At 45.1% G+C, this 25,824-nt stretch overlaps 1 protein-coding gene across 2 annotated transcripts in view; it reads left to right on the top strand.

The window, feature by feature from the left end:
• sema3d (sema domain, immunoglobulin domain (Ig), short basic domain, secreted, (semaphorin) 3D) overlaps positions 1-13,914 on the top strand; it is a 276,802-nt gene extending 262,888 nt beyond the window's left edge. For both annotated transcript variants that reach the window (XM_059987393.1, XM_059987392.1), the window contains exon 18: positions 12,823-13,914. In XM_059987393.1, the coding sequence (XP_059843376.1) occupies positions 12,823-13,215 (393 nt within the window). In that variant the 3' untranslated portion in view covers positions 13,216-13,914. The remainder of the gene's footprint in view (positions 1-12,822) is intronic.
• The last annotated feature ends 11,910 nt before the right edge of the window (positions 13,915-25,824 follow it).

The following is a 25,824-nucleotide window of genomic DNA, read 5'->3' as shown; positions in this document are numbered from 1 at the left end:
ACAGATGGCAGGGAGCTGCAGAGTAATTATTGTGCTTGGGAAACTGTTGTGCTCACGCTTTGAATATTCAAAGAAAATACATTGGTTTAAACTTCCCACCTCATCACTGTCCCTAGCTGGATCCTTTACAGTACAGGTGACCTGGGTTCAATTCCCACCATGGTCTCCCCACGACTGTGTGAGTTTCCTCCGGGTGTTTCTGCTTACTCCCGTAGTTCAAAGATCTACTGGTTGGTAGGTAAATTGGCCATTGTAAATCCTCCGGTGATTAGGCTAAGATTAATCAGGGCATTGCTGGATGGTGTGGTTTGAAGGGCCAGTTGCCTATTGTATCTCAATAAATAAAAACTAAATGAAAGTACCGCGACACAGAGAAAAACTTGCCTTGCACACTGTTCAATCGATTGATTCATTACACAGTGCACTGAGGTAGAACAGGGTGAAACAGTAACAATGCAGAATAAAGTGCAACAGCTACAGAGAAAGTGCAGTGTGGGTAGGCAATAACACGCACCATCATAATGGGTAGATTGTGAGGTCAAAAGTCCAATTTTTTGTACTAGGGAACTATTTAATGGTCTTGTAAAAGTGGGATAGAGGCTGCCCTTAAGCCTGGTGGTACGTGTTTCAGGCTTTTTTTATCTTCTGCCCAGTAGGAGGGGGAGAAGATATACAGGGTGAGTGGGGTCTTTGATTGTACCGACTGCTTCACTGAGGCAGTGAGAAGTGCAGACAGAGTCTATAGAGGAAGGGCCAGTTTCTGTGATGTCGACAGAAGTTTGTCCAGAGGTACAAATGGCTCTTGAGTTGGGCTAGCTAATCCTTTCACACAATGATAAACATCCTTTGCGCTTAACCAAACTGCTGTTTGACTGATGCTGACTCCGGTCTGCTGTGATTAATTGGCAGGGGAGCTCTGTCCTTGCACACTGCACTTGACCTTTACAGTACAGTTGATGTCAATGTTGTGCAATTGTTGCGTTCAAATGAAGCAACTGGCATTTCTGATCTGGCAGAGTGTTGCGGGAATATCCAGGGGTCATTAATTAAGAGGATATGCACTTGTCCAAACTGTATGCACTTTCATAACAACCTATAAACAAAATCCTTCCTGCAGTATTTAACCTTTAGTCACTGGGGTAAGGCTGTGGGTGTACAGATCAAAAAATCTCAAGAAAATTTGTCGGAACGTGGTGAACTTTGAGCAACCTGCCGCACAGTTTTCATTCAACAGCACTGATGAAAACAACACCATTCCAAATAGTTTTACAACATTTTGCCCTTGCTTGGTGACATATCAGCATCTGAGACCCCACTGCGCTCACAGCTCACTGGAGCCTCCAACACTTTAACGATAACAGAAGGGGCAACTAATCTGCAGATGTTGGGTCATATACGGAGAGGGGCACAGGTACTGGATGGGTAGGACAGATTTCCAATCCTGATCCCAACCTCTGTCTTCAACATTCGAGATAGGTTAATGTCATTTCTAGTGCACAACTGTAAAAGGCAACAAAATAACTGTTACCCTGATAAACACAAAGTACGCTGCAGATGCTGTGGTCAAATCAAGACGTACAAAAAAGCTGGATGAACTCAGCAGGTCGGGCAGCGTCCGTACGGAACGGATTGCCGTATCATCCGTATTGAACGGATGCTGCCCAACCCTACTGAGTTCATCCAGCTTTTTTGTACGTCTTGAACTGTTACCCTGGATCTGATGCAGCACAAAAATACAAAATAAGATAAAGAACACAAAAATTAAAAACACAATAAATATAAGTATGTAAGATAGCTTGCATGCGTAGTCCATAAAGGACACTAGACACTGGAGTGTCTGCACATAAGGTGACTGATGGGAAATGATAAAGTAGTGGTGGTTGGACACCAGCAGTGTAACAGGCATTTGATGATGATATTGGGAGTGTGGAGGGCTGGATTAGTGGACGGAGGTGTTGATCAGCCTTGCTGCTTGGAGAGAGTAACTATTTTTGAGTCTGGTGGCCCTGGCGTGGATGCTACATAGCGTCCTCCTTGACGGCAGTAGGACAAACAGTCCATGAGCAGGGAGGGTGGGATCCTTCGTGATGTAAGTGGCCATTTTTCAAAACCTTTCTGTATATACTGTATATCCTTGATGGCGGGTAGGCTGATGCCTGTTGTGCGTTGGGCAGCTTTAACTACTCATTATAGAGCCTTTCTGTTCACTAACATAGCATAGAGTCAGTGACGCAGGTTAGAGTCCTTGAAGCAGATTACAGCCCGTGAAAGGGCACCATTCAACAACAGTTGCTTAGGAAGTACAATAGTGATCAGACAGAGAGAGAGAAATGCTACGAAATAAGGTTTTCTAAAATTCTCCAGGTAATTAATTTTGAAGGAATGAGACTCCTGTGACATTAAACGTTCAGGGTCAGAGATGATGTACGGTAGACAGTACGACTAGTCGCATCGTTAAAGTCATATCACATTTAAGTGTACCTTCCAAGCTCTTCTTGCTCTGTTTATTGGATATTAATTGGGAAAAGTTACAACTTCACACCCACGCAATGGAAACGGTGACAAGTCTGTCAGTCTGTGGGGAAGAAAGCTTGCGCAGAACAGAACGTTGGGTTCTTGCGTTTCATTGTTTCTGTGCCTATGCGGGCAGATAGTGAGGTACTAAAGATTGCAGCTATTCGCCGTACACTGGAACAGTGTAGAGGAAAAGATGAGAGTGAAATAGACCAAATCTAATGTGGTAGTTGAACATTTATCATCTACTGAAACCCTGGGAAGGGGAAGACATTTACGGGCCTTGTTTGAGAACATTTTTGATACTAAAATTCAGCAAGGATTGTATAAACCCAAGCAGGTCAGCAATCCCTGAAAGTTTATTCAGTTCTCAATGTTTAGTTTAATTATCGTGCTCTGACAAAGAGAACTGAAAGGACGTGCACATTGGACTGGGTGGTGCCTATACCTACACAGAGAAGGTGGAGGGAACAGAGCGATTGTCTGTGACTGGGTGGAGACCAAGCCAGACCATAATGTAAAGTCTTCAATTTGTACAGCAGTGAAACAGGCCCTTTGTCACAACTTATCTACGACAACCAAGTTATTAATATTATTATTTGCTTTATTTTGTACTTGCACAGTTTGTCTTCATGTTCACATTGTTGGTTTGTGAGTCTTTATGTGTGGTTTTTCATTGTTTCTATTGTATTTCTTTGTTCTGCTGTGAATACCTGCAAGAAAATTAATCTCATGGTGACATACATGTATTTTGATAATAAGTTTACTTTGAACTTTGAATGTTTAAATTGCCTCACTGAGCTAGTCCCTTTTGTCTTTTTGACTCTAAACCTTTTCTCTGTGTACTTTAAATATCCCTTAAATTTGTATTTGTATCCATCTGTACCATATTTGACCCTAGAGTCTTAGAAAAGAACAGCACAGAAACAAGCCCTTCAGCCCATCTACTCTGTGCCAAACTATTTAAACTGCCTACTCCTATCGTCCTGCACCAGGACCATAGCCCTCTGTATCTGGCTATCAATGTACCTATCCAAACCTCAGAAACATTGAAATCGAGCTTGCATGCACCACTTGTGCTGGCAACTCATTCCACACTCTCACAATGTTCTGAGTGAAGACGTTTCCCCTCCTGTTCCCCTTAAACTTTTCACCTTAACCCATGACCTCCAGTTGTAGTCCTGCCCCGCCTCAGTGGAAAAGACCTGCCTGCATTTATCCTAGGATACATTGCTGACGCAAACAGTGATGCTGGCTGAGAGAAGGTGGTAGAGTCTTGCTGGTTTCAGGTGTATTGAACGAGCAAAGAGAGGAAGATGGGCAGGGATTCTGGAACGGAGGAAGTGGGACATGCAGACAGATGCACGGGAGCCTCAAGGGGATGTGAGACAATGACAAAAGATGAAAGATTCAGCATAAATTCTTTAATCAATGTATAGTGTACCTTAAGCATCATCAAACACCCCGCGGCAGCCAGCAGGAGAATTTTCAATTAAAAATAATGCAGTATTCTTGGGCAACGCACACAAAATGCTGGAGGAACTCAGCAGGTCAAGCAGCATCTGCGGTCAATGTTTCGAGCCAAAACCCTTCATCAGCACTGGAAATGAAAGGGGCAGAAGACACAACAAGGTGGAGGAAGGGGAAACAAACAATAGTGGAAACAGATATCAGAATGGTTGTTTGTAAACAAGATCAAAGTGGCAGGTTTTGAAGGGAGGAAGGAAGGCTGTAGTAGAACTAGGGAGGGAATCCCAGTCCTGGCCCTTGTCAGCAGTCACCAGTCTTCATCTGATGTGTTTTCTTTCAGCATATAGTCGACCCCTCACCCTGACACTGTCCTTCCTGAGCCAGGCCCTCAACTTGAGTATTACGTCCCATTGGAATCATTTTCAGAGACTGGACTGATGGAAACAGGAGATTGGTTGAGTTGGTGGGACGGTAGGGATGTTTGTCCTTGGATTGTGTCCATTGGGCTCTCTGTTCTAGTTTTGGGACTCCCACTGTGTTGGAGTAGAGGTTCAGCTTTCTTAGTACTCCATGTTTCAGGATTTAAAATTGAAGGTGAAGTTTAGTCATCGCATATACATCAAAATTTTCAGTGAACTGTTGTTTGTGTTAACAACCAGCACACTTACAACGTGAAAGCCTTAGGCACATGCATATAGCTAGGCTGTTCTGAGACCTTTGCACGGTACTGTATTTGTCAATGTGGATTGGAGAGCGATTTTGTAATTTTTGGCTGGAGCGTAGGAGGTTGGGAATGGTGAGGGGGAGTGCCGTGAGAGGGACAGGTGGCAGAGACAGAGTGGCAGGGCAGGGGCAGGGGTAGCAAGGGTGTAAATACACCCACCCCTGACACACCAGGCAAGGTCATTTGATTCCAAACAATTGGTTTATTGGTCATTACAAAACATCTTTCTGGCATTTCCAGCACCCTTTCTGTTTTCCCAACCATAATTTCCCTATCCCTACCCCCTTCCCACTCTCGGTCCACAACAGAGATGCATATCAGAATCAGGTTTATCATCTCTCTCATATGTCATGAATTTTGTTTCTTTGCAGCAGTACATGAGGTTATTTCTGTACAGTGCCTAAGACTTTTACACAGTACTGGAAGGATGTGCGGGGGGCAGCCCGAGAGTATCGCCACACACTCTGGTGCCAACGTGGCATTCCTGCAATGTTTGGCAGAACAACACGAGCAACATCAAAACAGAGCCCAGCAAGCAACGAAACCAGAGCAAGACGTCCCCCTCCCCGTCCCTCCCTCACACCGGTGCACATACACAGTCCACTAACCCCAAGACAGTCTGTGTTCTTCAGCTTCCAGCAGACCTGGATTTGGATTCAGACACGCAGACAGTGGGACTTCATCTACCCCAGCAGACTTTCAAAGACATACAGCCTGCGTCTCCGGCCAGCGAGCTTAAAGTTCGACAGTTGGGACTCAATCCTTGGCATCAACCCCAGCACCCGCCGATCACTGATGCTTCCATGTTACCTTCTGATGTAAAGCCAGGAATTGGTGAATTGGTGGGCGGGTATCACACCAGGACTACGGATCTCTTTTGACACTTTTGATTCTATTTTCTGCTTCTGTTGATTGTGACAATGTAGGTACAATGCACTCTACAGCAAGTACTCATCACCATCGTTATGTGCTGTATCTTATGATACAGGCGATCACAGTCTTTTCATGGCAATTGTTCTTGGCAGATTTTTATACAGAAGTGGTTCCCCATTGCCTTCTTCTGGGCCGTGTCTTTACAAGGCGGGTGACTCCAGACATTATCAATACTCTTCAGAGACTGTTTGCCTGGCATCAGTGATCGTATAACCAGGACTTATGATATGCACCAGCTGCTCATACGATCATCAACCACCTCTCATGTCTTCACGTGACCCCGATCGGTGGGGGGGGGGGGGGGTACCAAGCACGTGCTATACCTCGGCCAAGGTTACCTGCAGGCCAGTGGAGGGAAGGAGTGCCTTACACCTCCTCTGGTAGACATGGCTCCACACTGCCACCCAGGACACTTAGTAGTAGATAACAGAACTGGAGCCTCTCAAAGGTTAACTGAGAATCTGCTACAGATAACCAATTTAATGAACCGTATATCATATCCTCAGGTTACTAGGTGCTAAGCGTTATGAAGATTTTGTCATTATACTGAGCATGCATCCCTATGGCAGAAACAATTATTCTGCCCATTTATTAAACTTGGCCTGCATCATTAAGACTGAGGTCACAGAATATGTTTTTAATCCTTGACTTTTCATATCAGTTGACCCTTTGATCAACAGAAGGCAGGCAGGATTTAAAATTATATTCCATCCATCCAGAATCTCCAAGTGACAGCGCAGGAAATGAATCCTGTGGTATATTTAATTTAGCTGGGACACGTGTCCAGTAAGACAATGAGGAGGAAGTTGTCCTAACGACAGTGGACTCCTGCAGAGACAGGCTGGAGTGACTCAGCTGAGATATTCCTCCAGACTGGCATCTCGTCTGTCGTCTCCCTAGACTCCCTAGAGCAGAGGGATACCACCATGGGCAGAGGTGACACTGGAATTAGAACTGCTTTATTATTATTGCAGGTACCGAGATACAGTGAAAACTGTGCTGCATTGTTCTGAGTTCTGTCTTAAAGCTGGTACTACTCACTTAAGGAAGCACAGTTCCTGGAATGTGAGGTGTGCCAACCATGCCAGGGTCGTTACTGTCTTTTGTTTCAGTATCAGTGCAAGCAATCAGCAGAACTCTCAAGTTCAACTTTAACTATCATTCAACCAGTATACAGTCAAATAAAACATCTTTTTTTCTGGCAATAAGGTGCAAAACACAATACACAGTCACACACAGCTGGCAGCACATATAGTTACGATGTTGTACAAAGTCACAAAATAATACTAGCACATGTTCCTGAGTGGCATGATCTGAAAACTTATGGTGCATGGGATGTTGTCCCAGAGCCATGTCTCTGCAAGCACAAGGACGCAGCAGTTCCTCATCTCACATTGGGTCAGCCACGGATGAAGGCAATCCAGCTTATCTTCCAGGGAGCGAGCACTAGAGAGCAACACTGGGAAAGCTGGTCTGCAAAGACCACCTCCCCCCCCCCCCCCCCCCCCGCCCAACAGAGATCCCAGCATACCCACTGCTGGATGTTAGATCCCCAGAGAGCTGAGGGGAGAATTGTACTGTCAAGCCTGTCTTTGGAATGAGATGTTCAAGCAAGTTCTAGCTACTTCCTCTGCAAGCCCCTGTAACACTCTGCAGGGATTTATTCTTAGAGCCCAGAGCAGGATTTGTTGTTTAGCCAACACTGCAATATCAGATCCTCGGTTGGCGCTAAATTGCTGTCTGTGCAGAAACTAGCTGGCACAACAGTGGCTTCAGAAACCCTTCCCATCCCTGTGAACCACTGGGTGACGTTGGCATTCTTGAGCCACAATGTGGAAATGTAAATCTCTCTCTCTAATGAAGCACACTTCAGATAACTTACTAGAGATGCAGTAAGGGTGCTATGGTGACGTAGCAGTTAGCGCAATGCTATACCAGCATGGGACGTCAGAGTTCAGAGTTCGATATCAGCTCTGCCCATAAGGAGTTTGGGTGTTCTCCCCGCAAACACGTGGGCTTCCTCTGGGTACTCTGATTTTCTTCCATATTCCAGAGAGGTGCTGATTAGTAGGCTAATCGGTCATTGTAAATTATCATGTGATTAGGCCAGGGTTAAATAGGTGGGTTACTGAGCAGCACAGCTCATTGAGTCGGAAGGATCTGTTCCGTGTGTATTTCTAAATAATAATAAGCAACTTACAACAGTATAAACCGCTGTTCCTCTTGTACTTTGAAGACCCACCCTGGTGGAATTCCTTGGAGTGGTCTAAATGTTTGCATTACCATTCTAAATGTTGTGACATTAGAAAGAAGCCCATTGCCGATGGTTATGTTGAAAGATAATGTGTCCTGGGGGACTCATTACCGCTCCCAGACGGAAATGAGGGAGGAAGGGAGAACCGTCACTGAAGCTAAATGACTTAGAGGGTTATTCCGTGGCCTTCACCTTTGGGTCTGCGGTTTGCATTCTGTTTCCCGGCCAGCCACCTCCTGGGAACAGGCAGGGTCCTCTGCAAATCGAAGCCTGTCGGCAGGTCCACCACTCCCTCTGAGTGACCAAAGTTCCTGAAGGGGTATAAAACTAACAGTTCAGACTCCTGTTCTTGGACGCCCACTTTTCAGCTGCTTTCAGTGCAGATGTGTCCTGCAGCACAGCATCACCATTTAAGTAAAACCTTGATATTTTTGACTTCCTTGAGGGAAGATGTTATTTTGAGCTTGCAATGTTCACAGGGATGAACTTTCAGCTTTCTGCTTCCCGCCATTTAGAACAGTACTGTACAGTACAGGCCATTTGACCCACGATGTTGTGGTTACTTGATACCGTCGATGTCCATTCATGACTGTCCCTGAACTATGTAGACAGTTCAGAATCCCCACAGTGATGCGATGGGCACCACATAAACGACAACAGATTTTCTTAGCCAAAAGACCTAGGTGGACTTCTGACAAGTTCAGTTTTGTTACGATGAATGGCTTCCCCTTTTCTTTCAGATATATCAGACTCCTTGAACATACACTCCCAGTGGCTGTGGTGGGATTTGAGCTTGTGTTAGAACTATTTCGCTTAGACCTGCAACATGATCATCATCCTATCTGTTCATTTTCATTTCTCTCCCTGAAGGAGGTTGTTGTGCATAAATTGGTTGACAATTTCCCCTCAGTGACTGCACTTGGAAAATGCATTTGCTGACTACCAATAAGACCAAGGGCAAAACAATGCAGAAAATTAGGATCATCTCCTCAGTGGTTGGCATGGACTCGTTGGGTCCAAGGGCCAGTGCTGACTTTGTACACAGATAAGTGTAAAAAGCAAAGTCCTTTCTTCTGTAGTACCCAAGGACTCTGGATAAGTCACTCCACACACTGTGACCCAGTGGTTTTCCATGGTAGATCTGTATTTAATGGACTTTATATGCTTTAACTTTTTAGCTAATTGCATTTTGAATGATCACTTTAAGTGAGAAGTGAGGTCCTAAAGCTAAGGACTAACCATGGGTATAATCTGGAGAGTCTGGTGCACTAACTGTTAGACATAGCCTGCCTGAGTGCCAACCAGTGATTATTTACTGTATGTGGATACTGGCCTGTCATCCTCTGTTGAACACCCTGTCCATTATGTCCCTTACCCACTAACAGTGGGAGTGAAGTATGCTTTGAAGTTGCCGTGTCACAGCAGACAGATGCATTGTTTTAGCTGTGGAAAGGAGACTGACATAATGATTAATTTGTAATGTCAGATCTCTCTGAACAGACAACTAGAGAAGAGTGCTGGCATTTGACCTAAGCAATGGGGTGCTGGCTATGCTCTGAACAGACGGGAGGAAAGGAGTGCTGCCTGTTGACCTAGGCCAGTGTTGTTTCTCCAGAGCATTTGCCTTCTACAAACTTACTGTGCAATCATGTGAGTTTCACACCCAGTCTCAGATGTGAGCAGATGTTCCCAAGGCTCAGCTTTGAATCTGAAGGGTTATAATGCAGTGGATTCCAGTTATTGGGCCATCAGTAAATAGGGGAAGCTGCTTATTTGGGATAACTCTTAAAGAACAAAGCTAATTGGGAAAATATCTGGGGTTCTCTTTATTTGGACACAATGCCACTTAATTAGGACAGGAGACTGTTGCTGAAGTTTGTAACTAGTGTACACTTGTGTAGTCATTGGACTTTCCTTGGAGAGAACAGTTTTTAAATAGTGTCAGTTGTATGTGTTTGTGTTCAAAATCAGTGATTTTTGTCACTGATAGTTGGTGACAAATAAGCAATAAGATGATTCAGAACTGTTTTGCTTGCCGCCTTTTCAAGTATTCAGGCTTGGAGATGCCAGAAACAGCCGGAAGTGAAAATAAAGTGATTTCACTGTTTCAACAAGTTAGGGCCTATGAAGAACTTGAAGGTATCGCCAATAATCTTGAATGTTACAATGAAAATGAAGATTTGGAAGATGTAATCATTGAAAGCATTGTATGAAGGAAGCCCACTATCTTCAGTAGATGTCTGCCTGATTTTGTTCATTTACAGTCAATCAAAAGAACATGTCAACATACATTTCTCATTGATAACTGTCAGGAACTACAGTTTTATAGTACTGTAATAGTAGTCATATTAGTGTACTCATTTGTTCTGTATTTCATTTAAATATTTAATCTGTTACTCAGTTAATGGTACTTTGACTTTTTTTAAAATACATTTTTAACTATTTCCATGAAACTTTGGCTAATTGGTACAGCCCTTTAATTGGTCCCAATGTGTCCCAATTAACCAGAATCCACCGTACTGATTGTTCAGCACCTCATGTAAATGCAGACTGTGTTGTGTAGCATTAAAAACCCAGCAAGACTGCAGCATGTATGGAGAGAAATAAACAGTCAATATTTCAAGCTGAGACTCTTTTTAAATACCCCACCAAGGCAATTCCTGCCTCCCTGTTCTAAATACCCCAGCAAGGCAAATCTTGCCTTCCTGTTCTAAATACCCCACCAAGGCAAATGCCTCATCATTATTCAACCTGCCAATCCCTCTGTTTCTTGCAGACAGACCCTCCTCATCCCCAACAAGAGCAGGAGAAACAAGATCGCAAAATTCTATCATTGCTCAAAAATGCATTGCTTCAAGGACAAACACTGGTGTTGAAATGCATCCATCAAAATAAGAATAAAACTCTAAGTACATTTTAAACAATTATTTTTCATTACAAAGCTAATTAAATTGCAGTGTACAACTACATTAAAATTTATAACCATGAAAATGGGTTCAAAATTGAGAGCTGTGTTGGTTCCATAAAGCCCACTGCTGCAGAGTTTGTTTAAGCATTTGATTAATGTGTATTGATTTTTTGTACATAGCTCCGCTGCTTCAGATAAATCCCAAGTGTATGATTACTCCCGATATTAATGACGCTATCACTGGAGAATGTAAATGAAAATTTGAATCAATGTGTGTTTCTAATTAGTTACATCAATAATTCATTTGTGACAATACAGGAATATTTTAGAAAAGCTTCACTGAAAAATCGGGCAAAAGATAAGAATATGCTGTTAAAATATGATCGCCACGGTAACGTAGTGGTTAGCACCACGCTATTACAGCTCGGGGCGTTCTGGAGTTCGGAGGTCAATTCCGGTGCTGTTCTGTAAGGGGTGTCTTTTCTGTGGAATGCTTGGGTTTCCCCCGGGTGCTCCGGTTTCCTCCCACAGTCTGAAGAAGTACCTGGAAGGTTATTTGGTCATGGTAAATCGTCCTGTGATTAGGTCAGGGTTAATCGGGTTTGTTGGAGGTTGCTGGGGCAGTGCTGCTCAAAGTGCTGGAAAGGCCAACATTGCTAACAAGGCCAACACAGCATTGCTAAATATATAAATATATATTTTCAATCCTTAAGATAATTTTTTTCCTTGAGGCATTGTAAGTGTTGCTACTTCGATGTACTTGTGTTATTTTTGAATAACATAATAATAAAAAGATTTGAAAAGAAAAGAAAATAAACATAGATCCCTTCAGCACAGAAACAGGCTCTTCACCCCAGCTGATCAACAATGACCGTCTCCAAATAAGAATCAGGTTTATTACCATTGATATAGGTTGTTTAATTTGTCGTTTTGTGGCAGTAGTGCAGTGCAAGACACACAAAAAATGACGATAAGTAACAATAAATAAACAGTGCAAAAGAGGAATAGTGAGGTAGTGTTCATGGACCGTCAGAAATCTGATGGTGGGGGAGAAGCAGCTGTTACTGAATCATCGAGTGTGTGTCTTCAGGCTCCTGTACCTTTGCTATACTACAGTATGTGGTATTATCAATGCTGGTCCTACAAAAGGCCAGAGTGAAACATTCTGAATAAATAATTAAATCATACCTGAAGATGTGACAGAACCATACAGTTGATTCTGTGTTCTTCCAGACTTGAGAGGCAGATCTTGTGTCTGGATTATGGTTGTATTTGTTAAATTATCCCATCTACTGATCTGATGAAAGAGCTGGCCTTTAGCTGGAGCTAGCAGAAGAATAAGGGGCCAAATGGCCTCCTGCACAATAAGTCATTGCCAAGTCAGAGTCAGTGTAATTGTATTATTGAACTACATATATATCACCATATACTACCTTGAGACTTATCTTCTAGGAGACTTTTACAGGAAAATAAAAAAAAACGATAGAACTAATAAAAAAACTATGTAAAGAAAGACAAACAGCAAATGTGTGAAAGAACCCAAATTCTACAAATAAAAAAAATACTGAGATCATGAACAGTAGAGTCCTTGAAGGCGAGTCTTCAGGTTGTAGAATCAGCTCAGAGCTGTGGTGAGTGAAATTTTCGACACCGATTTAGGAGCCTGATCGTTGAAGGGTAATAATTGTTTCTGAACCTGGTGACATGGGACCCAAGGCTCCTGTATCGGCTGCTGATGGTATTAGTGAGATGGCATGGCTGGTGGTTCAGGAGGCAAATCTTACACAACCAATCCCATGGTCAGTTGTGTTGTAAGATAATTACTGTGCCTCTGCCCTGGAAAAGATTTGATGATGTTCCTGTTTTAATACTGGACAAGTATCTTTCCTTGATGATGGTGGATGCTGCTTTCTTGTGGCAATGTAGATGTGCTCAGCGGGGAGGGCTTCAGCTGTGATGGACTGGGCTGTATACACCGCTTTTCATTGATATCTCTTCTGTTTAATATCTGTCCCTTAGATAAAAAGCGACGAGCGCATTGTCAAAACTGAACACGGCCTGCTGATCAGAAGGGTGGAGAGTCGGGACGCCGGGCTGTATCTGTGCAGGGCGGAAGAGCAGTCCTTCGCTCACACCATCGTCAGGCTGGATCTGCGGGTGATCGAGAACGAGCAGATGCTGAGCGCCCAGAAGGCGGCGGAGGAGGACGTGAGGAGCCGGGACTTTGCCTCGGAGTCGCGGCTGAGATACAAGGAGTACGTCCAGCTGCTGAGCAGCGCCAGCTTCACCGTGGACGACTACTGTGAGCAGCTGTGGCACCGCGAGAAGAGGCGGCAGCGGAACAAGGGCGCCGGGAAGTGGAAGCACGTGCAGGAGATGAAGAAGAACAGGAACCGGCGGCACCACGCCTAGGCTGGTGCCGCAGGAGAACGCGAGTCCCAGCCTCAAGCCAAGTGGCAGAACTCCGCGATAACACTCCGCTGAAGCAAGAACTTTCAATCTCACACAACATGCTCAGGGTATCCACACTCTGGCGATGCATTCTTCTCCAAGGCTACACTCTGTAGAATTTACATCATTCAGCCCAACGGACCACAGAGCACTCCAGCTCTAGAGGTTCTGTCTATTCATCATGGACTCGATGAGCCAAAAGGCCTGTTTCTGAGCTGTAGTGCTCTGTGTCTATCGCACATCTCCAAGGTACAGCTCTTCACGGCCACATTCTTCGGTGGTGGAGGACACGTCCAAGGAGCAGCTCCTCGCCCCATGTCCTCCTGAGGAAACACATATGGTGACGTTTAGAAGTTGCAGTCATTGTTCTGACCGAGTGGCAAGTTTGAAGTTGGTGGGTCCAGTGCTGGATTGTTGCCATAACCATTGTTTTTGCTTCAAAACTCAACTCTGGACACTGCTAGCAGTCTTTCGAAATCAACTGGTGCCTTTACTGTGCTTCAGTGGCCAACACTGATAATTACCGAGCACATTCCGTCAGCTTCTTCATTAACATCCGCCCAGTATAATGGGACAAAGTTATTCTCTTTTTGTTGTAAATGTTCATGGTATTTATGCATGTGACTTATTATTAAATGTAAACAGAAGACGTTTCTTACACAGCTGCTTTCATGGTTGGTTGTGTTGTAAGATAATTACTGTGCTTCTACCCTGTAAAAGCTTTGGTGATGTTCCTATTTTGCTACTGGACAAGAACGTCTTTTCTTCTTAACAGGTTGGCTGGTGGGTGCCAGGACGACTGTAGAAGGAAAGCAGGAATACAACAATACCTGAGGGATACAGCACCCAGGGGCCTGTGTTAGTACTAGACAAGAAAGCCTTTTTCTTCTTAATGTGTTGGCTGGTGGGGACAGGAAGAAACTCTGTGGAGGTTAGGCAGGCATGCACCCTGGGGATATAGCACACCAGGCTCTCTGCTATACTGCACCTGCTTGTGTTGCCCGTTCCTAGAGGAAACCTTGCCACAGTTTGGTTGCACGGAACAAAGGTGGACAGATGTCTGACACCTCATTAAGGTGAAAAGGAGAGAAGTCCAGCAGGACAAATCAGATTTCCATGTGCACAGCGTGTCTCTTCAGTGGGGACCCTTCCGAATGGGGCCCAGGGGGACCAAAAGGCTTGCAGGAAGGTTTGACAATTAATAATTCCACTTCCTGATTAGTGTTTTCCACCCTGTGTTATTACGTACTTTTTTGTTGATAATATAATGAATTTAGCAAACCCGGTTAAGTTAACATGTATGCAGGAAAGTTTCAGCAAGGAGCCGAAGTGACAGAACTTTGGTATACGTGTTACTGCAAAACATATTCCTTTTTAGCTTAGAGTTCATTTTTATTTACAGTAGTTGAGGCTTGCTTAAAGGCTTTTTTAATAGTTGAGTTGATGTATGATTTTCTAGAAATGCCACCTTCAAACAAACAAGATTTGTGAACATTGACAGCCCACAACCTTCTGTCCAAGGGAAAGATCCAACAACTCCCCTGCTGAATATTCCCGGCACGCCAGGGCTGTCGTCCCTCAGATGGGTCTCTGTGGACACTGTTAGGTCACTCAAATCCGCCTCCATGGACTCTGCCACATCATCGGGATCCATCTCCGTGGAAACTGTCTGCTCCGGTCAGGGCGGAGATCTCAGAGTGGTGCTGAAGGTTCATCTGTTCTGGGTTCTAGCCAGAGTGGTGTCTGTTGAGTGAGGAACACCAGCTCACTAAGAAGGGATCAATCGCAGAAATGAGCGTATTGTCAATCCCCTTTAACCTGCTGTTTGTTCATAATAGTTACATATACCGCTTAGACCATTGAAAGGTTGACGAGTCCGTTAGGCTGAGTAACCAACTCCTTCTCATCATCTGCGTGCCCTTTCAAGTCTACAATTTTATGGTTTGAATTCAAGTAATGTTTCTCATTCTTCACTATAAGGAGGCCATTCAGTCCGTTGAGTCTATGCTAGCTGTCATTACAATGTCGCATCAGACCCACGGCCTCCACCTTTCTTGTAACCTGTGGAGTTGCCATTATGGGTCGAGATCCTCATGGGTCATAGCTTTGACTGTCCATTTCCCTTCACAGATGTTTCCTGACCCATTAAGTTCCTGCCAGCAGCTTGTTTTCTGCCCCAGACTGCAAGTCTGCAGTCTCCTGTGTCTGATTTCCCAGTAGCCTTTACTCTTCCACAGGTACTCATTAACATCTTCCTGAACTCGCGTACAGACAAGGGACACATTACAGCAGCCTGTTATCCAACTAACCCACCCAGGGCAACCCACTTGGTCATAAAGAGAGAATGCAAACTCCATACAAACAGCACCTGTAATCAGGATTAAACCTGGGTTATAGGAATTGCGAGTCAGTGACATTACTTAAAACACCAGCGTGTCAATCAGTCAGCACGAATTTAGCCAAGACAAGCTCTGAGGAGAGGAGATTTAACAGGATTCTGCCTGGATTAGAGAGCACGTCTTCTGAGGGAAGCTTGAGTGAGTTAGGGCTTTTCTCTTTCTCGTGAAGGAGGATTAATGAGAGGTGACTTGATGGAGATGTACAAGATGACTGGAGGCATAGATTGTGGATTGCCAGAGGCATTTTCACAGGGTGGAAGTGGCTAAAATGAGGGAGCATGACTTTAAGGTGATCAGATATGCTAACACCCAGGAATTTAAAGAGCATAGAACAGTACATCAGCCCACAATGTTGTGACAACCTTTTAACCTATTCTAAGTTCAATCTAACCCTTCCTTTCCACGTACCCCTCCATTTTCTATTATCCACCTGCCGATCTGAGTTTCTTAAATGTTTCTAATGTATCTGTCACTACCACCATCCCGGCAGTGCATTCCACACACCTATCACTCTCTGTATCAAAAAAAATCCTACCTTTGACATATCTCCTGTGCTTTCCTTCAATCAATATAAAATTATATCCCCTCACCTTGGGAACAAGTTTCCGGGCACTGACTTCCTCTACCACAATGCCCTGATGTAGACTGGCGTGTTCATCCCCACCCCCCCTTCCGAAAGCAAACACTCAGTCCTTCAGTTTGACTGACGGTGAGTGAGAGGTTGTTGCTGTGGCACCCCTCAGCCCAGTATCCTACCTCACTCCCGTCTGCTGGCCCATTGCCGCCTGTGCTTCATTGAACAATACTGGTCAATGGTTCTTCAGAGGATGGAGCCAAGGATTTGCACCATTCCCATTTTTGGAACGTTGCTCCTTGAAGGATCAGATTTTTCCATGTAAAGATGTTAAATATAGCAAGTCATTGTATTCATATCCTGGGAGTGGAATTTGAATGTATATTTTGGTATTATTTTAATAAAGTAGATTCTTGTCATTAAAATGATCCAACGTTCTTTCTTATTAACTTTGCTTTACATGTAAACCATTCCTGGAGTAAATGTTAGATTCTTCAACACTTCCTGGATAATATTTTCCTCAATCTTTGTGAAAATGTTGAGCACCACACACAAAATGCTGGAGGAACTCAGCAGGCCAGGCAGCATCTACGAAAAGGAGTAAACAGTTGACGTTTTTGGTGGAGACCCTTCATCAGAACTCATGAAGGGTCTTGGCCCAAAACGTCGACTGTTTATTCATTTCCATAGATGCTGCCTGGCCTGCTGAGTTCCTCTAGCATTCCAGGTGTGTGTTGCGTTGGATTTCCAGCATCTGCAGATATTCTCTTGTTTATGAAAATATTGATGCAACTAAAGAGATATCAGAGATTGGACAGGGGGCCTCTGCTTTAAATTACTTCAGAGATGTCTTCCTTCTTTAAAGAATGGGGTTTCCCTCCCTCTACTGCTGAGGCTGCTCTCACCCGCATCTCTTCCATTTCCTGTATCTCTACGCTTACCCCATCTTCTCCCTGCCTCAACAGTGATAGAGTTCCTCTTGTCCTTATCTAACACCCCACTAACCTCTGCGTCCAACACCTCATTCTCTGCAACATCCGCCATGTTGTTGTGATGGAAATGAGAAAGGTTTTTTGGGCCTCAAGGCAAGAGCTCTGGATACACAGTTTTAACAATAAGGAGTTTATTTACAAGGGGAGAAAAAGCTTGCGAACAACACAAGCGGCTACAGTATTTGTACAAACACGCCTAGAATAGAGGAGCAAGGGAAAAGTCGGGTTGGCAGTACAATACATGGGAAAACGGTGTGGGGACGGAGTACAAGTACACATACAAGCAGGGGAAAAGTAACTACAATACTTGCCCCCCCTTTGGCTATGGGCAAGCACGGCTCTTTGCTAAAGGAACAACAATAAACACTCCCACAACCCTATTCAATGCACACCTTACCTGGAGTGAAGCAGGGTGGTCCCTCGAGGATGGCAAAAGAGAGCGAGCCAAGCACATGTAGCACCCTTTATAGGTCAGGGGGCCAACGGCTTGGTGCTGGACAGGTTAATCCAATTAAGGTGGCCAATGGTTAAGTGCGCATTGATTAGTTGGGAGGGGTGAAATGTTGACTGGCAGGTGGTGTGACCTCCGACCAGGTGAGGGCAGTGCTGTCACGGGACAGGCTCAGCTCTCTGGTTACACATGTCCAATGGGATCATACCACCAAACATTTCTTTACCTTCTCCCACTCTCTGTGTTCTGCTGGGGTTGCTCCCTCTGTGATTCCCTTGTCTATTTGTCCCTCCCCACTAATCTCCCTCCCGGCACTTATCCCTGTAAGCGGCACAAGTGCCAGATTTGCCTATAAACCTCCTCCCTCACCTCCATTCAGGACCCCAAACAAACCTTCCAGGTGAGGCAACATTGCACCTGCAAAGCTGCCAGGGCCATCTATTGGATCCAGTGCTCCTGATGCGGCCTCCTCCACATTGCTGAGACCTGTCATAAATCAGGGGACCACTTTGTCGGGGGTCCACACCATTTGCCACAAGTAGAACTTCCCTGTGTCCTACCATTTTAATTCCCATTCCCATTCCCATTCTAACACGTTGATCCAGGACCTCTTCCTGTGCCCCTTCCTCTATTCCCCATTCTGACCTTTTACTGCCTTTTAATTCCCCTTGTGTCCCTCCTCCTTCCCCTTCTCCTGTGCTCTTCTCTCCTCTCCTATCTGATTCTTTCTTCTCCAGCTCTTGACCTTTCCCGTCCACCTGGCTTCACTTATCATCTTCCAGCTATCCTCCTTCTCTTCCTCCCCTACCTTTTTATTCTGGTGTCTTCCCCTTTCCTTCCCAGTCCTGAGGAAGGGTCTCGGCCCAAAACCTCAACTGTTCATTCATTTCCACAGGTGCTGCCTGAGCTGCTGGGTTCCTTCAGCTTTTCACGTGTGTTGCTTTGGATTTCCAGCATCTGCAGACTTCCTCGTATTTAATGAGATTAGACATTAGCTTTATCTGTCATGCAGACATTGAAAAATATGGTCAAATGTGTCATTTGCATCGATAACCAACACAGACTGAGGATGTGCTGGGAGCAGGCTGCGAGTGCTTCTGATGTCACCACAGAACGCTAATGCCAACCTGTACATCGTTGGAATGTGGTAGGTTTGGGAGGAGACCAGAGGACCTGAAGGAAAGGCACACAGTCACAGGGAAAATGTATAAACTCCTAACAGGCAATGGAGTCATAGTGTCAGAGAAGTACAGCTCGGAAACTGCCCTTCAGCCCATCTAGTCCATGCCAAAACCATTAAAGCTGCCTACTCCTATTGACCTGCGCTGGAACCATAGCCCTCCATGCTCCTATTATCCAGGTATCTATCCAAACTTAATCATTGAAATCAAGCTCGCATGGACCACTTGTGATGGCAGCTCAGTCTACGCTCTTATGGGCTTCTGAATGAAGAAGTTTCTCCTCATGTTCCCCTTAAATTTTTCATTTTCACCCTTAATCCATGACCTCTGGTTGTAGTCCCACCCAATCTCAGTGGAAAAATTCTGCTTGCATCAACCATATCTATACCCCTCATATTTTGTATATTTCTGTCAATCTACGTTCTAAAGTATATAGTCCTAACCTATTCAATCTTCCCTTCTAACTCAGGTCCTCTGGACCAGCAACATTCTTGTAAATGTTCTCTGCACTCTTTCAACCTTGGTATTTCTTTCCTGTAGGCAGATGACCAAAACTACACACAATACTTCACATTAGGCCTCACCAATGTCTTACGCAACTTCAACATAACATCCCATCTCCTCTACGCAATACATTTATTTGTGAAAGCCATTGTGCCAGAAGTTTTCTTTATGGCTCTATCTATCTGTGACACCACTTTCAACAAATTATGTACCTGTATTCCCAGATCTCTTTGTTCTGCCACACTCCTCAGTGCCCTACCGCTTACTGTGTAAGACCGATCCTGGTTGGTCCTACCGAAGAGCAAAATCTGACATTCCATCAGCCACTTTCAGCCCATTTTTTCAGCTGGTTCAGATCCCACTCCAAGCCATGATAGACTCCTTGGCTGTTCACTACACCTCCAATCTCGGTTTCATCTGCAAATTTGCCGATCCTGTTAACCACATTATCATCCAGGTTACTTATATAGATGACAAACAACACAGGACCCTGCACTGATCCCCGCGGCACACCACAAGCCAGAGGACTCCAGCCAAAGCTGCAATTCTCTACAACCATTCTCTAGCTTCTCCCAAACAGCCAATGCCTAATCCCATTTTCTACCTCATCCTAAATACCGAATGACTGAATCTTCTTGACCAGCCTCCCATGTGGGACCTTACTAAAGTCCATGTAGACAAGATCCACTGCCTTGCTTTCATCCACTTTCTTGATAACTTCCTCGAAAAACTCTATAAGATTGGGAAGACATGACCTACCATGCATGAAGCCAGGCTGACTATCCTTAATCAGCCCATGCCTATCCAAACACTTATATATCTGGTCCCTTAGAATCCTTCAATAACTTTCTCACAACTGATGTCAGACTCACTAGCCTATAATTTACTGGTTTTTGCTTGGAGCCTTTTTTAAAAGGCAGCATGATAGCTATCCGCCAATTCCCTGGTACCTCTCCTGGATGTTTTAAATATCTCTTCTAGGGCCCCTGCAACTTCTGCACTTCCTCCCGTAGGATCCAAGGGCACACCTTGTTAGGCCCTGGGAATTTATCCACCCTGATTTGCCTCGGGGTAGCTAACACCTCTTCCTCTGTAATGTTTTCAGGGTCTGTGAAGTCAATGCTGCTTTGCTTCACTGCTATAAGACTCTGTATCTGTCTCCTGAATAAATACAGATGCAAAGAAGGCATTTAAGATCTCCCCCATCTGTTGTGGCTCCATACATGGATTATTATTCTGGTCTTTCAGAGGATCAGTTTTGACCCTAGCAATCCTTTTGCTGTTAACATATCTGTAGAATCCCTTAGGATTCTCCTTCACCTTGCCTGCTAGGGCAACTTCATGCCTTCTTTTAGCCTGCCTGATTTCGTTATTAAGTGTCCTCTTGCATTTCTTGTACTCCAGAAGACCTCATTGCTTCCTATTTAGCTATACGTGCCATGCACCTCCTTATTTCTCTTGACCAGGGCCTCAATATCTCTTGAAAACCAAGGTTCTCTGTATTTGATATCTTTACCTTGTTTTCTCACGGGCCCATACAAACTTTGTACTCTCAAAATTTTGTTTTTGTAGGCCTCCCACTTTCCAAACATACTTTTGCCAGTAAACGATTTGTCCCAAACCACACTTGCCAGATCATTTATGATACCATCAAAATCGGTCTTTCTGCAATTTAGAATCTCAACCCGCAGACCTGACCTATCTCTTTGCATATTTACTTTGAAAATAATGGCATTGTGATCACTGGATGCAAAGTGTTCCCCTACACTAACTTCTGTCACCTGCCCTGTCTCATTCCCTAATAGGAGATCCAGTATCATGTGCAGTCTCATTGGGACTCCTGCGTACTGGTGAAAAAATCTCTTGTGAACAAACTTGGCAAACTCTATCCATCCAGTCCTTTTACAGTGTGGGATTCCCAGTTAATATGTAGAAAGTTAAAATTTCATATCACAACGACCTCATGTTTATTACAACAGCCTGTGAACTCTTTATAAATGTGTGTTCTAAACCATCTGTACTGTTGAGTGGTATCCACCCATAACACCTCACTTGTTGAATTCTCCAGTCTATCATGATAGGGCACTGCCGTGACATTTTCCCTAACTAGTAACGCCAACCCTCCTCTTTTAATCCCTCCCACTGTCACGTCTAAATCAGTGTAGCTGCAGAACATTGAGCTGCCGGTCCTGCCCCTCCTGCACCCAAGTCTCACTAATGGTTACAAAGTCATAATTCCAGGTGTTAATCCATGCCCTGAGCTCATCCGCTTTTCCTACAATAATTCTTGCATTGAAATACATCATCTCAGGACACTAGTAGCACCATGCTCAACCTCTGGATTGCTGTCTGATTGATGCCTTACCAGCATCTGGCTCCAAAATCTCTCCACTAACTGTTCAGGCACTCTGGTTCCCATTCCCCTGCAAATCTCCTTTAAACCCAGCCATGCAGTTTTAACAAACTTCCCTGCTGGCGGATGAGTCCCCCTCCAATTCATCTGAAAACCATCCCATCTATACAGGTTCCACTTTCCCTGGAAGAGAGTCCAATAATCCAAAAATCTTATGCCCTCCCTCCTACACCAATTCCTTAGCCACATATTAAACTGTATAATCTTCCTAGTTCTGGCCTCACTAGCACATAGCACAGGTAGCAATCCTGAGATCACAACCCTGGAGATCCTACCTTTAAATTAGCACCTAACTTCCTGAACTCCCTATGTAGAACCTTGTAACTTGTCCTACCCATATTATTGGTATTTACATGGACCCCAACTTGCGGCTGTTCACCCTCCCACTTAAGAATGCTAAGGACTCAATCCAGGATATCCCAGATCCTGGGACCCGGGAGGCAACATACTATCCAGGAATCTCATTCTTGCCCACAGAACCTCCTGACTGTTCCCCGAATTTATAAGTCCCCTATCACCACAGTGTGCCTTTTCTTTCCCCCTTTCCCTTCAGAGTCACAGAGCCAGTCTCAGTTCCAGAAACCGGTCATTGTGAATTTGCTCTGCCAGCTTGTCCCCCATATTCCACCTCACCGACAGTATCCAAAGTGATATACCTGTTGTTGAGGGGGATGGGCACAGGGGTACTCTGCGCTGGCTCCTTAACCCCTTTCCCCTTCTTGACTGTCACCCAGTTTCCTGTATCCTGCACCTTGGGTGTAACCAGCTCTCTATATGTCCTATCAATCACCCCTCTTGAATGATCCATAGTTCAGCCAGTTCCAGCTCCAGATCCTTAACACGGAGTGTTAGATGCTGCAGCTGGATGCACTTCTCAGAGCTGATGACAGCAGGGACCCTGCCTTCCACATCCCGCCAGAAGAGCATTCCACTATCCTGTCTGGCATCCCTACTGTCCTAATTAAGCAGATATTAAGAAGGGAAGGAAGAATGAAAATTACTTAGAGATTTTCTTTGCTTTTTCTTACTGAAGCCTCTCTTCGCTGAAACCTTGAAGAGCTAAAGCCTCAAGATCAGAACTCTACTCTGTCCACTCAGACAACAGCCGCTGCACTTGCCCCTGCCTTCCTTAAATTTGTTCTTGCTAATCAATCCCAAATTCAGATTGGCCACTAGTCAAAGCTCTATTTTACTTCCACGACCCTCTGCTGGTTATTTATACTCAGGCAGAAGCTTGAGTGGAACCTCCTCCTCCCAAAATTCGGATGTCTGGGTTGGTCACTGGTCAAAGCTCTCAGCAGGAATTGAACCCTGAGCGGTGACTGTTGGTGATGTAGAGTAATTGCACTAACCACTGCACAACCATGCCACCCCATGGGGTGGGACTGCACAAACACTGCTTCAGAGTTGTCAGTTACTTCCAGCAAGAGAGGGTCAGAATGAAATGGCTGTGGATGCAACAGAAGATACATTGAGCTTTGGGGTAATGCAAGATAATACTGATGTGAGATCCCCGTCTGGAACACATAAAAACTGTCTTTTGATCCACAGCCTGTAATGCATGTTATAGAGTGGAAACTGTCTCCAATTCCTCAGACATGGAGGTAACTCACTCAGTCCCTCCGCATTATCTACAGAGGCACTAAGTAAAACAGTAACACAGAACCAGAATTGGGCTGTTCATCTCATCAAGTCTGCTCTGCCACTTGATTATACCTCATTTATTTTCCCTCTCAACCATATTTCCTGCCTTCTCCCCGTAACCTTAGACATCCTTACTAACCTATCAACCTCCGTTTGAAATCTGCTAAGTGACTTGGTCTTCACAGCCGCCTGCGACAATGAATTCCACAGGATCACCAACTTCTGGCTAAAGAAGTTCCTCCACAGCCTTATTCTAAAGAGATGTCCTATTCAGAGGCTCTGCCTCTGATCCCCACTATAGGAAATATCCCCTGGATATCCTCTCTATTTTGACCTTTCAATATTTGATGGGTTTCAATGAGATCCCCCTTCATTTGACAGAACAGTACAGCACAGGGACAAGCTCTTTGGCCCAAGGTGTTATGGTAAACCATTTAATTAGAGCAACACATACAAAATGCTGGAGGAATGCAGCATCTATGGAAAACAGCAAACAGTCCATGTTTTGGGCCAAGACCCTTCATCAGAACTCAGGTTTTGGGTAGCAGGTATAAATGGGAGCTGTGGGGTGAGGGAACTATGAGACTGAAGGGAGATCCCCAGAGTCAATAAGGTCAGTGATGGTGTGGGAGACAGTGGCCTGGTGCTTCTTGGTGGGGTCCTGGTCAGGGGGTAAGTCAGAGGAGGTATCTAAGAGTTGTCTGGCCTCAGCAAGGTCAGTCCACCAGACTACTACAGCAACCCCCTATGGTGAGGTTAAGATTAGTGCGGAGAGAGTGGAGAGCTCACAGTGGAAAGCGGAGTGAGGTTAGAATTGGAGAGAAGATTAAAATCGAGATGATTGATGTCTCGTCAGCAGTTAGTGATAAATAGATCCAGAGCAGGCAGAAGACCGGAGTGAGTTGTTCAGGAAGAGGAATAGGGCTGAAGCTGGGATAAGGGGTCATCGGTGCAGACTGGAGAGTCTTTGCCAAAGAAGCAGGCACGGAGATGGAGGGGGCGGAAGAAGAGCTCAGTGTCATTGCAGACGCGGTACTCCCTGTGATGTGGGCACAAGGGGACAAAGATGAGGTAAGGACAGAATGTTCTGCCTTAAAGAGGGGAAGGATGGATGGAATTGTGAAGACCCAGCATGGATGAGGACTGAGATCAGAGGAGGGAAGAGCATTGGTAGTGTCTGAAGAGAGAGGAGGCTTGGGGTGTTCACGGAAGGTGGGGTGGGAGGAAGATGGCGGCTCTGTGGACCCAAGAATTGACAGTGGGGCCTGAGGTGCAGAGTGGTGGTGGGGGAAGGAGAGACTGGGGTTCCAGGGGATGCGTGCAAAGTCTCGGCCTGGATGGTCAAGGTCCAGGCTGGAGTTGGAGTTACAGACTATGCAATTAGCAGGTTGAAAGTGTCTGGGGTCATTGGAGCTGGCATTGATGGCGATGGAGTCCAGGTTCTTAATTCTCGTGAGATCGTTGGAATTAGTATTGGCGATGAAAATGTTAGAGAGTCCCAATGAAGGGTCTCAGCCTGAAACATCGACTTCTCATTTCCATAGATGCAGCCTGACCTGCTGAGTTCCTCCAGCATTTTGTGTGTTGCAAACACGAGGAATCTGCAGATGCTGGAAATTCAAACACAAAATCCTGGTGGAACACTGCAGGCCAGGCAGCATCTACAAGAAGAAGTTGCTGTTGATGTTTCGGGCCGAGACCCTTCATCAGGACTAACTGAAGGGAAAGATACTAAGAGATTTGAAAGTAGTGAGGGGAGGGGGAGATACGAAATGCGAAATGATAGGAGAAGACCGGAGGGGGTGGGATGAAGCTAAGAGCTGGAAAAGTGATTGACGAAGGTGATACAGAGCTGGAGAAGGGAAAAGATCATAGGACGGGAGGCCTCGGGAGTAAGAAAGGGGGAGTGGGGGGCACCAGAGGGAGATGGAGAACAGGCAGAGAGAGAGAAAAAAAAACAAACAACTAAATATGTCAGGGATGGGGTAAGAAGGGGAGGGGCATTAACAGAAGTTAGAGAAGTCAATGTTCATGCCATCAGGTTGGAGGCTACCTAGCCGTATATAAGGTGTTGTTCCTCCAACCTGAGTGTGGCTTCATCTTGACAGTAGAGGAGGCCATGGATAGACATATCAGAATGGGAATGGAACGTGGAATTAAAATGTGTGGCCATTGGGAGATTCTGCCTTCTCTGGCGGACCGAGTGTTGGTGTTCAGCGAAACGGTTTCCCAGTCTGCGTTGGGTCTCACTGATATATAAAAGGCCACACCGGGAGCACTGGACGCAGTATACCACACCAGCCGACTCACAGGTGAAGTGTCGCCTCACCTGGAAGGACTGTCTGGGGCCCTGAAAGGTGGTGAGGGAGGAAGTGTAAGGGCAGGTGTAGCACTCATCTCAGGATGAGGCTT

Source organism: Hypanus sabinus, chromosome 13, assembly GCF_030144855.1.
Source record: "Hypanus sabinus isolate sHypSab1 chromosome 13, sHypSab1.hap1, whole genome shotgun sequence".
Classification (NCBI taxonomy): domain Eukaryota; kingdom Metazoa; phylum Chordata; class Chondrichthyes; order Myliobatiformes; family Dasyatidae; genus Hypanus; species Hypanus sabinus.
Note: the sequence above shows the minus strand (reverse complement) of the source record. Positions and strands in the feature narration are given on the sequence as shown.